The sequence below is a fragment of the Ochlerotatus camptorhynchus genome, unplaced genomic scaffold (assembly GCF_037179485.1).
Source record: "Ochlerotatus camptorhynchus isolate MF236.1 unplaced genomic scaffold, CSIRO-AGI_Acam_v1.1 ptg000493l, whole genome shotgun sequence".
NCBI lineage: Eukaryota > Metazoa > Arthropoda > Insecta > Diptera > Culicidae > Ochlerotatus > Ochlerotatus camptorhynchus.
In genome coordinates, this window is record NW_027040978.1 from 558,570 (window position 1) to 571,713 (window position 13,144).

Sequence of the window (13,144 nt, forward strand, 5' to 3'; positions counted from 1 at the left end):
GCCTATGGATTTGAGGCTCCGTTATCTGGAAGAAGAACAGGCTCTCGAAAGGAGACATCTGCTACAACGGTACCGTTCATTGATGGACGCACCACAAGTTTGTAACAACTACGCTTTCCACACAGACAAACAGACATAACACTCGCAAGTTGTTCATCGAACAAGCCTTTAACGGTCAATTTAAAAGTAGCATAGTTGGTAGTACCGCCACCTGTGGCGCGCATAGTCAATTCCCTTGCGTTTGACGTTTGCACACTACCGCCATCTGTTCATCGTACTACCCACCACAGTGTACTCAACAGATGGCGGTAATGTTTTAGCGACGATGTTTTACAGTGAGAAATATTCAATGTGTTATGTCTGTTTGTCTGTGCTTTCCATATAGATAGTTATTTATTTGGTTATTTATTTAGTTAGTTCAGAATTCATATTTATACAATATACTCATTTAATCAAATTGCATGAAGTTTCGTTTTTTCAATTAAATTCATAAATGTGTTCACCGCCAAAGAATACCCACTTGTCATACAAAATGAGTTCCCTGCGTTCAGATGCAAGCGCAACATAAAATGTAACTGCCTGTTGAGCGTACCGACCCGACCACGTCGAGAAGCGGACATCGACCCGCCAAATTTCCATTTAAAATGCGTCGACCTTTTTTTCCGTTCGGCTTTGCGCCCTCCCCCTGAATTTCGGAGAGAAATTGTCTGGATGCTTGACCAGCTCGTTGGAAAGATATACTGCGAAGCCCTAACAATCAGGTGCACAATTGCGAGAATTTTGGCGTTCGTTAAATTGGACTTCGTTCAATTCCACGATTCCGGGGCAAAGTTATGTACTTAGCGGCTAACTGAGGAATGTCCTTGCTGGAATCGTTCAATTCGAATCGACTTGTGGAAGAGGCAAGAGTGGTCAGTTTTCTTATCGTGTCGTGGTGTGTTTAATCAGGTAGTTAACGACATGAGAATCCCTAGTAGGATTGCTAAAACATTTCCCTTTCCTTTAGAGACAAGTTAGGCAAACTCTAGCTAGTGCAGTGCAGTGGGCGGCAAAGTGTGTGGATTAAGAAGTTCATGAGGTAAAGGTAGGAATTCCTAGACTACAAAATAGGTCGACTTACTAGCGTGCGCGTGTGTTATCCCCATAGGTTCGTGGCAGCGAAAGCCATTTGCCGACACACCACCTTTCGTGAGAAACCGCTTTTGACCCCACCTGTCGACTTCGGAGTATCCCCGAGGCACACGTGGTCGGAAGAGGTCGCGTCCGTTAATCTACGTGACCTGGACAGGCAGGCCAAACGAAACCGTCATCGGTATCTGTCGGAACACCCTACAACCAACGCAACACGTGGTCGTGGGTACGGACGAACGAACGCACGTGCCGCGTTCCCGCGTAAGCCCGCGCTTCCGGTGAGTGAGACCAATCAGCATCGTATGATCGCATCCGCGATAGTTTCTGGGCCGAAGTAGTGCGTACGCAGCTTCGGTACCGTGCGCCGCCGTCTCCTCATCAAGCTGTAGCGACATAAACCCTAGGTAGTCAATCGTGAGTACATGCATGTAACCCATTTTTCGTTGTATCGTCCATGCGCATGAGACCGCACGAAAGTCCGTGAGAGTCTCACTGAATGGGTTAACCAGTGAAAACCCGAAGCACCCGAAGAACATGAATGGTTAAGAGGACACACGCTGAACACACGTCTGGGAAATAGCATTCGTAGTGCACACGAGAGGAAAGGGAAGGGAAGATAAAGGCCTAGGCAAGCAGACATGTAGAGAGCAAACAATACACAAACGAATGTACCGATCGGAAAAGCTTGTTTTATTCGAGTGGAACTTTGGTGTCGAGATGAGCTTAGGTAAAGGGCAACATTTGTGATGTTCCCCTAAATAAATACCGTTGAACACCCAATTACATGGTTTTCTTATGATAGCGTACTAAGAAAAGCTCTCAGGTTTTAACGTTTTCGGGGGTTTCCATGTCGTTACTGGGATGATCAGCCCGATTCTGATCTCTGGCGTCTCTCGAATCTTAACAGTTGGTACGATAGATCGTTCTGGTTAGGCCCGTGATGAAAATCCCGCTCAAGTGACTTCTGTTCTGGACAAATTGTTGTTCTTGTGCACCTGTAATTTTTAGGGACTTCGCGGGAAATCTTCTCGGGCGAATCTTTCCCGCAGCCAGTCAGCATTCTCCCCGTATTCGGGAAACATCGACCCAATCCTCAGGAAGGTCTCAGGCCGGGCAAACCTGCAATCTGCTGGGTGGTCTCCCGTTGGGAGTGGCGCTTAAACCACCCATGTTGTGAACGGAAAGCTCGACAGTCTGGCGGGTTACAAGTTGAGCCGCCGATTACAACAATTCCACTGGTTGGATTACACAGCAGTGATTCAGCACACCCAACCAGTCAGCATCAGTCATTCCCGGATTTCCCACGAGTGCATATTGTCCAGTTTTTCCAAACCCACAGTACCATTTTTCCCCGGTTCAAAACCCACGAAGGTCTAGCAGGCCGCTTCAAACTGGTATCAGTTCGCAGTTCCAACCTTCACCAGTACAACAAACTCGTCCGAGCATTCCAGGATTCCGTAATGAAGATCATCGCAAGCAACTGGATTCGGGAACGAATCGTCTTTACTCAACAGAAGTCAAATTGCTGCGTGCCAAGCCGTACCATAAGGACCTCCCGGAGTACAACGGTGATCCGGAACAGTGGCCGTTATTTATTGCTACATTTGACAGTACAACACGTATTTGTGGCTACACCCCGGAAGAAAATATGATACGGTTACAGAAATGTCTCAAGGGCAAGGCACTCGAAGCAGTGAGGTGTCAGCTGTTACACCCGAGGAACCTAGAAAACGTTTTGGCAACCCTCAAAATGTTGTTTGGCCGTCCCGAGATTATAGTTCATTCCCTCATACAGAAGATTCAGCTCCTGCCAGCACCGAAAGCTGAGAAACTTGGCACACTGGTTAACTTGGCTATCGCCGTGAGGAACATGGTAGCGACAGTGCAAAACTGTGATTTGGAAGAGTATCTGTGTAACATCTCTCTTCTACAAAGTCTTATGGATCGGCTACCACCAATGATCCGCCTCAACTGGGCAACTCACCGCCAGAATCTGTACCGAGTTACACTCTCACAGTTCAGCGACTGGCTGTATAATCTCGCTGAGGCGGCTAGTAGTGTAACGATCCCACAAATTCAGAGTGTTCCTGAAAAGCTCCGGCATGCACGAAAGGATGACGGTTTTTTGAATGCTCACACTGAAACTACTCCGAAACCTGAGGTGGATTCAAATGTTTTAATCAATTCAAGCACTTGTGCCGTTTGTCAAGGAAAGTGTGAAGCGGTAGAATACTGCAAACAGTTTTTGATTCTCGACCATCCTTCGCGGTGGAATATGATACATGAGTATAAGCTATGCCGGTGTTGTTTAGGAAAGCACCACGGTCCGTGTAAGTTCACTAAAATGTGTGGAAAAAACGGATGCACGTTCAAACACCACCGGTTGCTGCATAATTGTAATTTGTAATTTGTAATTTATCAGCACACACCCTGGTCGACCACTGTAAACCAATCTGCCGTTAAGCGAGTGTGTACCTACTGAAACCTGGCCGTAGGCCTATGCTAGACCGTATAGCATAACGACCTTCTTCCACTAGCAGGCCTGTTTCTGTTTGTACTGACAGTCCCACTAGTTTCCGATACATTTATAGGGGATAGTAGGAGATTAAAAGAATGGAGATGAGTTATAGAGGTTTTTTTGTTGTTGTTTTGCTGAAAAGAGATAAACAGAACTAAACGAAATTACACCTGCTAAAAAAGATAAGTCTATTATTTTGGTTAGTGATCGTTTGGATTTGGGTCACCCCACATTGTGTTTAGGTTAGTATAAATAAATAATACTATGTATATAGTCATATAAATCACCACAGCTAAATATAAATATATAATAAAGTATATAATTAATAATAAGTAATGTGAGTATTATTGTACAATTTACAATACAGTGTAGTAGTTACCTCATTATCTTCAGCGCCATCATTTTTTGTTTCTGGATCTTTAGTTGCCTCTGTGATATGCTTACTTGCGGCATACTATTTTGGGAGTGTATATGAGCGTGTACCATGTACGGTAGCTCATCTCTCATCGTGATGGTGGGACATAGTAGACAAATTAGAGAGAAAACAAGGAGGTATGAGTATTAGTTATATGTAAACAAACAAAAGAAGAGAAGAGGAAAGAAGAGCAGAAAATAAAAAGGGGATAAAGTAGATAACAAAGAAAAGAAACGTAGGCAGATTATTAGAAAAGGCATTATCCGAGACTCAGCAATCAAATGTCACTCCCGCCGAGATCTCAGCGAAACCCTCCCCGCCGAGATCTCAGCGAAACCCTCCCCGCCGAGCTCGGTAGAAAAAAACTAAGTGTGTAGATAGATTAGTAGGAAAATAAATATACTTTATGACTCAAAGTGCAATGAATGAGCGTTAGTTTCGGGATCATTTCAGTGTTAGAGTTATGTTAGTTTTGATCCGTAATCAGCCCTGCCGGCCCCTCCAACATTAGTTGCAGACAGTGGTTGTTAGATCATGCTGCACTGTAACTACTACTATTTTAGAGGTATGATTCGTCAAGTTTATACAACTCAACGTTTCAATTGAGGCAAACTATCTATCTTACAATTACAAAAGCAAACCTAAACTTACAATTATATGCAAATGCAAAATGAAACTTGACAAAACATCGTCAATCCCCTTACTCCAGGTCAGGGCCTGACGATTTGAATCTAATTTTGATCAGTGAACGGGCACCATATGGTACATTTTCTCACCATGAACCTATCATTTCCAGCCTATCTGAACTATTGAATAAATGGAAGCCATAACATGGGTTACGCTCCCCTAAGCGGGCCCTCCGCATCCTATCTCTGTCTTAAATCTAGGTCCTATTTAGGATTATATCTGAAAAATCCAAATCTGGACAACACCTACCCTAAACCTAAACCTGTTCTAATCCACCTGAAATGACTAACGAATGGAAGACTTTGACTACCCAACCATGCAATAGTCGCATTCCGTGCCTTATGGCAACTTGATGATTCTATTGCGCTCATCTTCTGGCACCACCCAGGGTAGACTTGGTCCTGTACCCAATGCTTAACTTATCTCCATTCCACTCAGCTACTCGCAATTTCTTGTGATATAGGTAGTGGGCGGAATATTATTATATGAGACAATTCAATGCAGACGTCTTTCCAAATTTGTCAGATCGACAGGTAATCGGTGAGTTACCACGATAGTTGCTATTCAACAACTCGACAACGTCCCATCGTCAACGCCTGCTATGAGAATTTCCCATTGCAGACGCCAACGAAATGACGTCATCGAGCTATCGATCAACTACCCTGGTTATCGCCTGGTACCTTATAGCACGATGCTAGGGGGCGAACCGGAGGAATCGATGAGCTACCTCCCCCACCACCGGTTGCTGCATAATGATGCCAATAATAAGCACTATTCCCCTACTTCTACTGCAGAGTTGAAAAGTGGTCCAAGCCATTAAAACGCTGCCTCATCGAGGAAACAGCAATTCCGTACTTTTTCAGTACATTCCCGTCACGCTTCACAATAAAGGAGCACGAATCAACACGTTTGCCTTCCTCGATTGTGGGTCTTCGTTAACGTTGCTAGAAGAGGGGCTAGCGTCGGAGTTACAGCTGCAAGGTGAGAAGCATCCGCTATATCTCCGTTGGACCACTGATACATGCCGATACGAGGACGCGGCCATGAGGGTATCACTCGAAATTTCTGGGACACGTAATGAAAAGGTCAAACATCGACTCGCTGACGTTTACACCGTGAAGGAATCGAAGCTACCTTCTCAGTTCCCACCATTTGAGGAGCTTTCAACGAAGCAAGCGTACTTGCAAGGGATACCCGTGGAATCGTACACAAACATGCAGCCTCGTATGCTAATTGGTATGAACAACATACGAGTAGTTCATCCGTTGGAAAGCCGTGAGGGTGCAGAACACGAACCCATAGCAGAAAAGACCAGATTGGGATGGATGGTGTACGGAACTGGAGGCAGAGCGTGCTCGAATACCGCACCGCATAGTTTCCATATGTGTCATCACTCTTCAGAAGCAGACATCGAACTGAATTCAGCGGTCAAGGATCATTTTGCACTCGAAAACCTGGGCATTGAGAAATTCGACGACATTCGGCTACTTGACAGCAGGCCGATGGCATTGAGACGTGATGAAAATAATGGAACGTGATTCGAGCTTGGCTGAAACACTGAGAGCCAAGATGGATGATTACATGCAGAAGGGTTACGTTCGCAAATTGACTCCAGAGGAATTACGAGAACCCAGGGATCGCTTATGGTACTTGCCAATATTCCCTGTATTTAACCCGAACAAGCCAAACAATGTTCGGGTCGTTTGGGATGCGGCAGCGACTGTGGGTGGAGATCTTCTGACAGCGTTGCCGTTTGTGCTGTACAGATTCCGGGAGCGGCCGATTGCAGTTTCTGGGGACATCGCTGAGATGTTCCTCCGTATGCTGATGAACCCGCTTGACCAACACTGTCAACGGATTTTCTGGTGCGACCGCGATGGTACGACTGGCGAATACGTCGTGACGGTGATGACGTTTGGCACTAAGTGCTCACCGAGCTGCGCCCAGTTTATTATCAACGAAAACGCAGCACGATTCGCAGTACAGTTTCTAGAGGCTGTTGAAATCATCAAGAAAGTCCACTACGTCGACGACATGTTGGTTAGCGTCGACACCGAAGAAGAAGCAATAAAGCTAGCGAAGGATATCCATTACATCCATCTACAGGGCGGGTTAACCATGAGGAACTGGATTTCAAATTCTCCATCAGTTGTGCAAGCGCTAGGTGAAACTGGAACAGCTGAGAAAAGTTTGGACTTGAACAACGAAGCAGTACTGGAGAAGGTCCTCGGAATGTGGTGGGACGCCAAGACGGATACCTTTCGGTACAAACTTTCCACTGAACGCAACCAAGAGCTTATTTCTGGCCTCAAACATCCCACGAAACGAGACGTACTACGCGTAATGATGTCGGTGTACGACCCTCTCGGCTTGATATCCCACTACATGGTATACTTTAAATTGCTGTTCCAAGAGATTTGGAGGGAGGGATCTTCATGGGATGACGAAATCGGCGTGAGGCAGTTGATGAAGTGGAAGAACTGGCTGCAACTTCTTCCGGAGGCGGAATCGGTGCGGTGGAACTTACCATCTATCTTATTCGCGTGGCAGGGAACGTACAGTAGAACTGCATACGTTTGTGGATGCCAGTGAACTTGGATACGCTGCGATTTGCTATTTTCGGTTCATTGAAGGAGATAAAATCTCTTGTTCGTTAATCATTCGATCAAGATAACGCCCGGACGCCCGTGATGGCTCAAGTCGGATCACCGGAAATACTCCCAGTTCGTCGCCTTTCGTGTCGGGGAAATCTTAGAAGCTACAGATATCGGAGAGTGGAGGTGGATACGAGGAAAAATCAATGTTGCCGATGAAGGTACGAAATGGGATCGTTTACCGAGTTTCGACATCAGCTGCCGCTGGTTTGCAGGTCCACCATTCTTGTCGAAACCGAGATCGGAATGGCCGGAAGCATCAATCAACGAAGAAACTGCAGAAGAACTCCGGCCGCGATTGCTACATCACCACACCCAGATAGCCGGAGATTTTCTGCGTCCGGAAATTTTAGCCACCTACAGCGACTTACCGTTCTAGTGCAGCGATTTCCGGTAAATCTTCAGCGGAAACTGAAGGGTGAGAAACTTCTTCGAGGACCACTGATCAGCGAAGAACTGCTAGCGGCGGACAATTATCTGTATAAGCGCGCTCAATGGGAATGTTACCAGGATGAGATGGCGACATTGTCCGCCGGTAAGCAAAATTTACCCAAAACTAGTTCTTTGTTCAAGGTCAGCCCGTTCATTGATGGTGCGGGCGTGATGCGCATACGTAGTCGTATCGACGTTTGCGATTTTGCTGACGAAAAGACGCAGTTCCCGATTGTACTACCACGTCGCAACCCGCTCACAAATTTAGTGCTTCAGAACGTCTACGAAAAGTACCATCACCAGTGCAACGAAGCTCGGAAGAAGTTCAACATTCCAAGAGTACGTGTGGAGTGTGACAGAGTCCGTAGAGAGTGTTCCCGTTGTAAAATCCGACGGGCTGAGCCTGATCCTCCTATGATGGCGAACCTCCCAAAAGAGCGACTAGCAGCCTTTGTTCGACCCTTTTCTTACGTAGGGGTTGACTATTTCGGCCCGTACCAGGTCACCGTTGGGCGGCGGTCCGAGAAACGGTATGGAGTGTTAGTTACTTGCTTGACTACACGGGCGATCGATATCGAGATAGCCCACTCTCTCTCAATGGACTCATGCATAATGGCCCTACGGAATTGCTTCTCCAGACGATCAACTCCACTGCAAATAATAAGCGACCGAGGGACCAACTTCGTGGGCGCATCAAAGGAACTCATGGAGGCGTTAGGGAACGTCGACAACAACAAAATTATGGCTGAGTTCACTACGGCGTCTTCTTCGTGGAGCTTCAACCCACCTGCGTCGCCACATATGGGTGGCATATGGGAGAGGATGATACAGACGGTCAAAAAGGTTCTAGCCGCAATCAAACCGAAACGTTTACTAACCGACGAAGTCCTAAAGAACCTGATGGCTGAAATAGAAAACGTTGTAAACAGCAGACCATTGACTCATGTTCCTGTCGACGATGAATCGTCTTCCGCATTGACACCGAACCACAAGATTTGGACAAGCAGACGCCAAACCATCCCGTATACCAATGGACCCAGCCCAAGTAACATTGCAAGTTTTATCGTGTTTTTAAAGCATGCTACAAGTCTAAATCATGGTCTCCAGAACCCTCATATAACCAAAATTGTTGCTTGGGAGGTTACCCGAAGCAACAGCAAAAGGAGGAGAAACCAATGCCACGGAAGGACGATTTCCAGTGCTTAGTGGGTGCTTTGCTGTATGTTGCGGTAAACACGCGCCCGATATTGCCATCAGTGCGTCCATTTTGGGGCACAAGGTAAGCAACCCTAGCCAGGCTGACTGGACCGAAGCCAAGCGGACTCTGCGCTACCTGATGTCGTATGCGGATTTGAAGCTGGAGCTCGGTGGACCTGGCCAACTGCAAGCATACGTGGATGCTGACTGGGCCGGAGATCATCAAGACCGCAAATCAAACTCGGGCTTTGTTTTCCATCTGGGCGTACCGATTTCCTGGGCTGCTCGGAAGCAACAGTGTGTAACCCTTTCGTCTTCCGAGGCGGAATACATTGCCCTAGCCGAGGCCTGCCGGGAGTTGCTCTGGTTGTAGAAGCTAATGAAGGATGTTGGTGAAAAAGCTGCTGGCTTTTCCCCATCAATCTTCATTTAGACAACAAAAGTCCGATGAAGAGAATAATAAATAAATAAATAACCGACCACGCACACACAAGGCTTTCTCAAATGTTCTATCATTCATCATGCCAAGCTAACATCTCTGTACATTACAAATTAGGTTTATATAAGATTTGTTTTATTCATAAAAAAATTTAATTTTTTTCCTGCCACAATATTCTTTAGACTGCTTAAATTTTCGAACAAAATGGAGAGACGCGAAAAAACCGCTTTAGAATTTCATATTTAGTTATACGTATATAAATAATCTTCCTAGAGAAAAAAAAAAAAACTTGTTTCATTCGATTGGCATTTGTTGTTAACGTATTACACATTTCAACAAGCTACTAGCTACCTTCTCCTTTAACGATTGCATTATTCGTCCACACCGCCACTGCTTCCGGTCGGTTAGAAATCTCTTTCCCATGATGATTGTAGTGAAGTGGCTCACTTACCTTGATATCGTTATCGCTGCGCTGATTACATCAGCTGGAACGCGTTCTGTGGTTCAACCTTTCAGGAAGCCACTTTCCATCTTCCGTTATCCTCAATGTATCATTAAAAACGATATTTTCGCTAGACTATCTCCTATCTCCTAGCGTTACCATCAGCTGCTCGCATTCAATACTCACGCGCACGTGTTACTCTCATTTGTAATAGTAATTTAAAAAATATGAATAAACTGATTGACTCGATTGCTACTGATTGGCTTTTCGTATCCCTAATTGTTCGACTATAGCTGCTTGCTTCACTGCTGCTACTGGTGTTGTAGTTGCTGTACATCTATAAATGTGATGAGGTGTTTCAACGTGGGGTTGGCTGCTTATTGCCCAGCGGAAGTTGATGCACTACCGTTGCCATTATTATTATTATTGCTAGTGTGATGATTGCTACTATTGCCTGTTCCAGCGGACAATTTGAGGTCTTGCATCTGGGTTGCACTCTGGAGCACTTCCAACCACCTGAGGACGAAGAGCAAACGCGAAATGAGGCAAGGGATCCTTCGGAAATTTGAACAACTTACCGCTGATAGGTGTGTTCGCTTTCCGCCCGGAAGAAGTACGTATGGTTCTTGAAGGACAGCTTGAAGACGTACTCCTTCTGTACGGCATCCTGGATGCCCGGTGGACCAACGGTATATCCTAGCAGAGGTAAACTGGCCAGAGCTGCATCGTCCGAGTAGCTTTTGTAGAAGTACAGACAGAACGATGTCAGGACTACCCACAGCTTCTGCCAACCGGAGCTGTTTTTGAACTTGCGTAGCAGATAACCGGAGATTTGATTCTGTGAGGGGAGAGGATAGAATGACATCATCACAACCGTCCGTTCTAATGAACAAAGGATCTATAGATTTACCTGTCCCGCTCGCAGATGGTCCTCTAGGCAAATCGTGACGCCTCGATGCCAGCACACGTGTAGCGCCGTGTTGTTTCTAGAGGACGGCGGTTTCGCCGGAGGATTAATAAGGGAATTATTCAATCCGCACGTTTCCAGATTCTCCTCGGACGATGCTGTTGGAGTGGAAAATTGTTTTAAAATGGGACACCCCCTGCTAGTCTAAAACATGATCACTTACTGCAATACTTGACCGAAACCATCGGTAGCTGTGTGTTCGGTTTTTGTCTGACGGCGGCCGCGGCTTTGGTTAGTTCCTGCAACCACAGCGTCTTCTCGGCCGTCGTCCCGGCCGAGACCGTAATGGCCCGCTGTCCCCCGAATACCACAAACGCATTGTGTTCGGCATTCTCGGTGAGCAATGCCCTCACCGGGACGTGTCCTAGCACCTTGAACGTTTGCGTGACGGGTGATTTGAATGCGTACAGTAGAATATCGGAAAAGAGGAAGAACATCCGCTGCTGCAGGCCACGTTTGGAATGTTTCAGCAAACAGCCCTGGCGAACGAGTTTTCGGTCAGTTTGCACCAGTGTATCGAACCCGATCAAATCACGTTGGACTTCGCACAGAAGAGTATAGTTCTCGGACGAGGCCAGCTCGTGGCGGACCACCTCAGTGGTGCGGGTTAGCATCATCAGTGTCCCGTGACAATCGGTGTAGTCGAAGTGATCGCTGCCGTAGTGCTCCAGGAGCAGTTCCAACAGCAGCTGATAGTGCAGAAGCCGGTGCAAGGGCTTCAACACGAAGTAGCATATTGGGAGGTAGCACACTTTCTGCAGCTCAAAGTCCCGGTACGTTTGCTGGAAGCGTTCGTCGTTCTCGTAGAGATCGTTTAATCGCTGCAGGATCTCCCGATGGCTTTCAACGTACTCGTCGTAGATCTGGAAGAATTTGAAGAGAAAATTTAAATAAATTTCAACAGCAGATCTAACCGCCTTCAGTTACTAACCGGAAGTACGACCATACTCTTTAGCATAACATCTCCGATCCGGTGCGTATCGTGTCCACCACGACCTTCCCATAGCAATATCCGGTGTTCAAGGTCCCTCAGGAAAACGCTGTGGTGTTCGAGCATTGAATCAAAGTACTGAAACAGTGGCTGTAGATTCTCCACGTCCTCCGGTGTCAGTTCCTCGCGGAACCACTGAAACAGAAACCCACCTTATTTGCACACCATTTCTCCATACGAAAACTAAAAATTCTCACCGTATTGAGCACATCCAAGTCCTTCTTGTAGGTCCTCTCGGTCATCAGCAGTTCCTTCGCCAGGAAGTACGCCCTATCCGTAGGCCATTTCTTTTTCTTGATTTCCTCATCGATGGACCTCAGCGTACCGGATCCCCCGTTGACCCCGTTGTTTCCGCTACCGATCATCGCCGCATGCGTCGGTACCGTCGGTTGATTCTGATAGTGATGCACATTGTTGTTGTTATTGTTGATCACATTCTCGTCCACCGTGTGCAGCCCATTGCCATTGCCGTTTCCGTTGTTGTTGTTGTTATTGTTGAAGATATTCCGTGCCCTCGTTTCGGCACTGCCCAGATCGTACGTTCCGGCTTCGCTTGTTCGCGAGAGGGAATTGTTGTTGGAACGATCCGAAGCGCTACCCCCGCCGCCGGGGATCAAATCGTACCGGTTCGGCGATTGGACAACCTCGCTGCGACGGTCCAGCGATACGTTCCCATTGATACCGTGGTAGTCTTCTGCTGGAAACGCGTGTGTGAATGTGTTTTTGTGTTTCGATGGGTAGGTAACATGCACGTGGAGTGGAAGTGATGATGGTGAAACCAAATTAACAGAACCGGAAAATGAAACGGAAAGAAAAATAAAGGGAAATTATAGAAACTGCTACTGAATTGATCGGAATGCATTTTCAAATAAAAATGGTTGAGAGATAATTCAAATTATTCGTAAGCATAAAAGGGTTGGGGATTAAAAAAAATCCTTTGTGGCGCTAACATTTTAAAATAACTGTTGATGTAAATATTTATATAAAAAAATCACAGTTGTGATAACTCTAATTTATCCATCCTATCGCTTTAGGTAGGATTTACTATATTTGGTTAGGATCGAAGTAATCCACACTGGTTGTCTGTGTCATCCGCGATAGCTGTAGTATGCCATGAAATATTATGATTAGTGAAAATCAGTCCGCGCGGATCTATTTGCTTTTTTCTGAAGGAAGTTTTACTACTACCTAAAGCTACAACAAATTTAAACAGCACTTTTCAGTGCTCAATACACCTGTAAATGTTCTACCTTGTTTGACTCATTCCTCTT

The 13,144-nt window shown here is 46.1% G+C and overlaps 1 protein-coding gene across 2 annotated transcripts in view; it reads right to left on the reverse strand.

Moving 5' to 3' along the window:
• Positions 1-10,276: 10,276 nt before the first annotated feature.
• The window catches only part of Cdep (Chondrocyte-derived ezrin-like domain containing protein), a 221,103-nt gene continuing 218,235 nt past the window's right edge, over positions 10,277-13,144 (reverse strand). The window contains exons 10-15 of one of the 2 annotated variants that reach the window (XM_065235512.1): positions 12,071-12,567; positions 11,814-12,008; positions 11,046-11,745; positions 10,826-10,980; positions 10,494-10,753; positions 10,277-10,431 (exon numbers count right to left, since the gene is read on the reverse strand). In XM_065235512.1, coding sequence (XP_065091584.1) covers positions 10,293-10,431; positions 10,494-10,753; positions 10,826-10,980; positions 11,046-11,745; positions 11,814-12,008; positions 12,071-12,567 — 1,946 coding nt within the window. In that variant the 3' untranslated portion in view covers positions 10,277-10,292. Of the gene's footprint in view, positions 10,432-10,493; positions 10,754-10,825; positions 10,981-11,045; positions 11,746-11,813; positions 12,009-12,070; positions 12,571-13,144 lie in introns of both variants that reach the window. The other variant, XM_065235511.1, reaches the window with a different exon arrangement.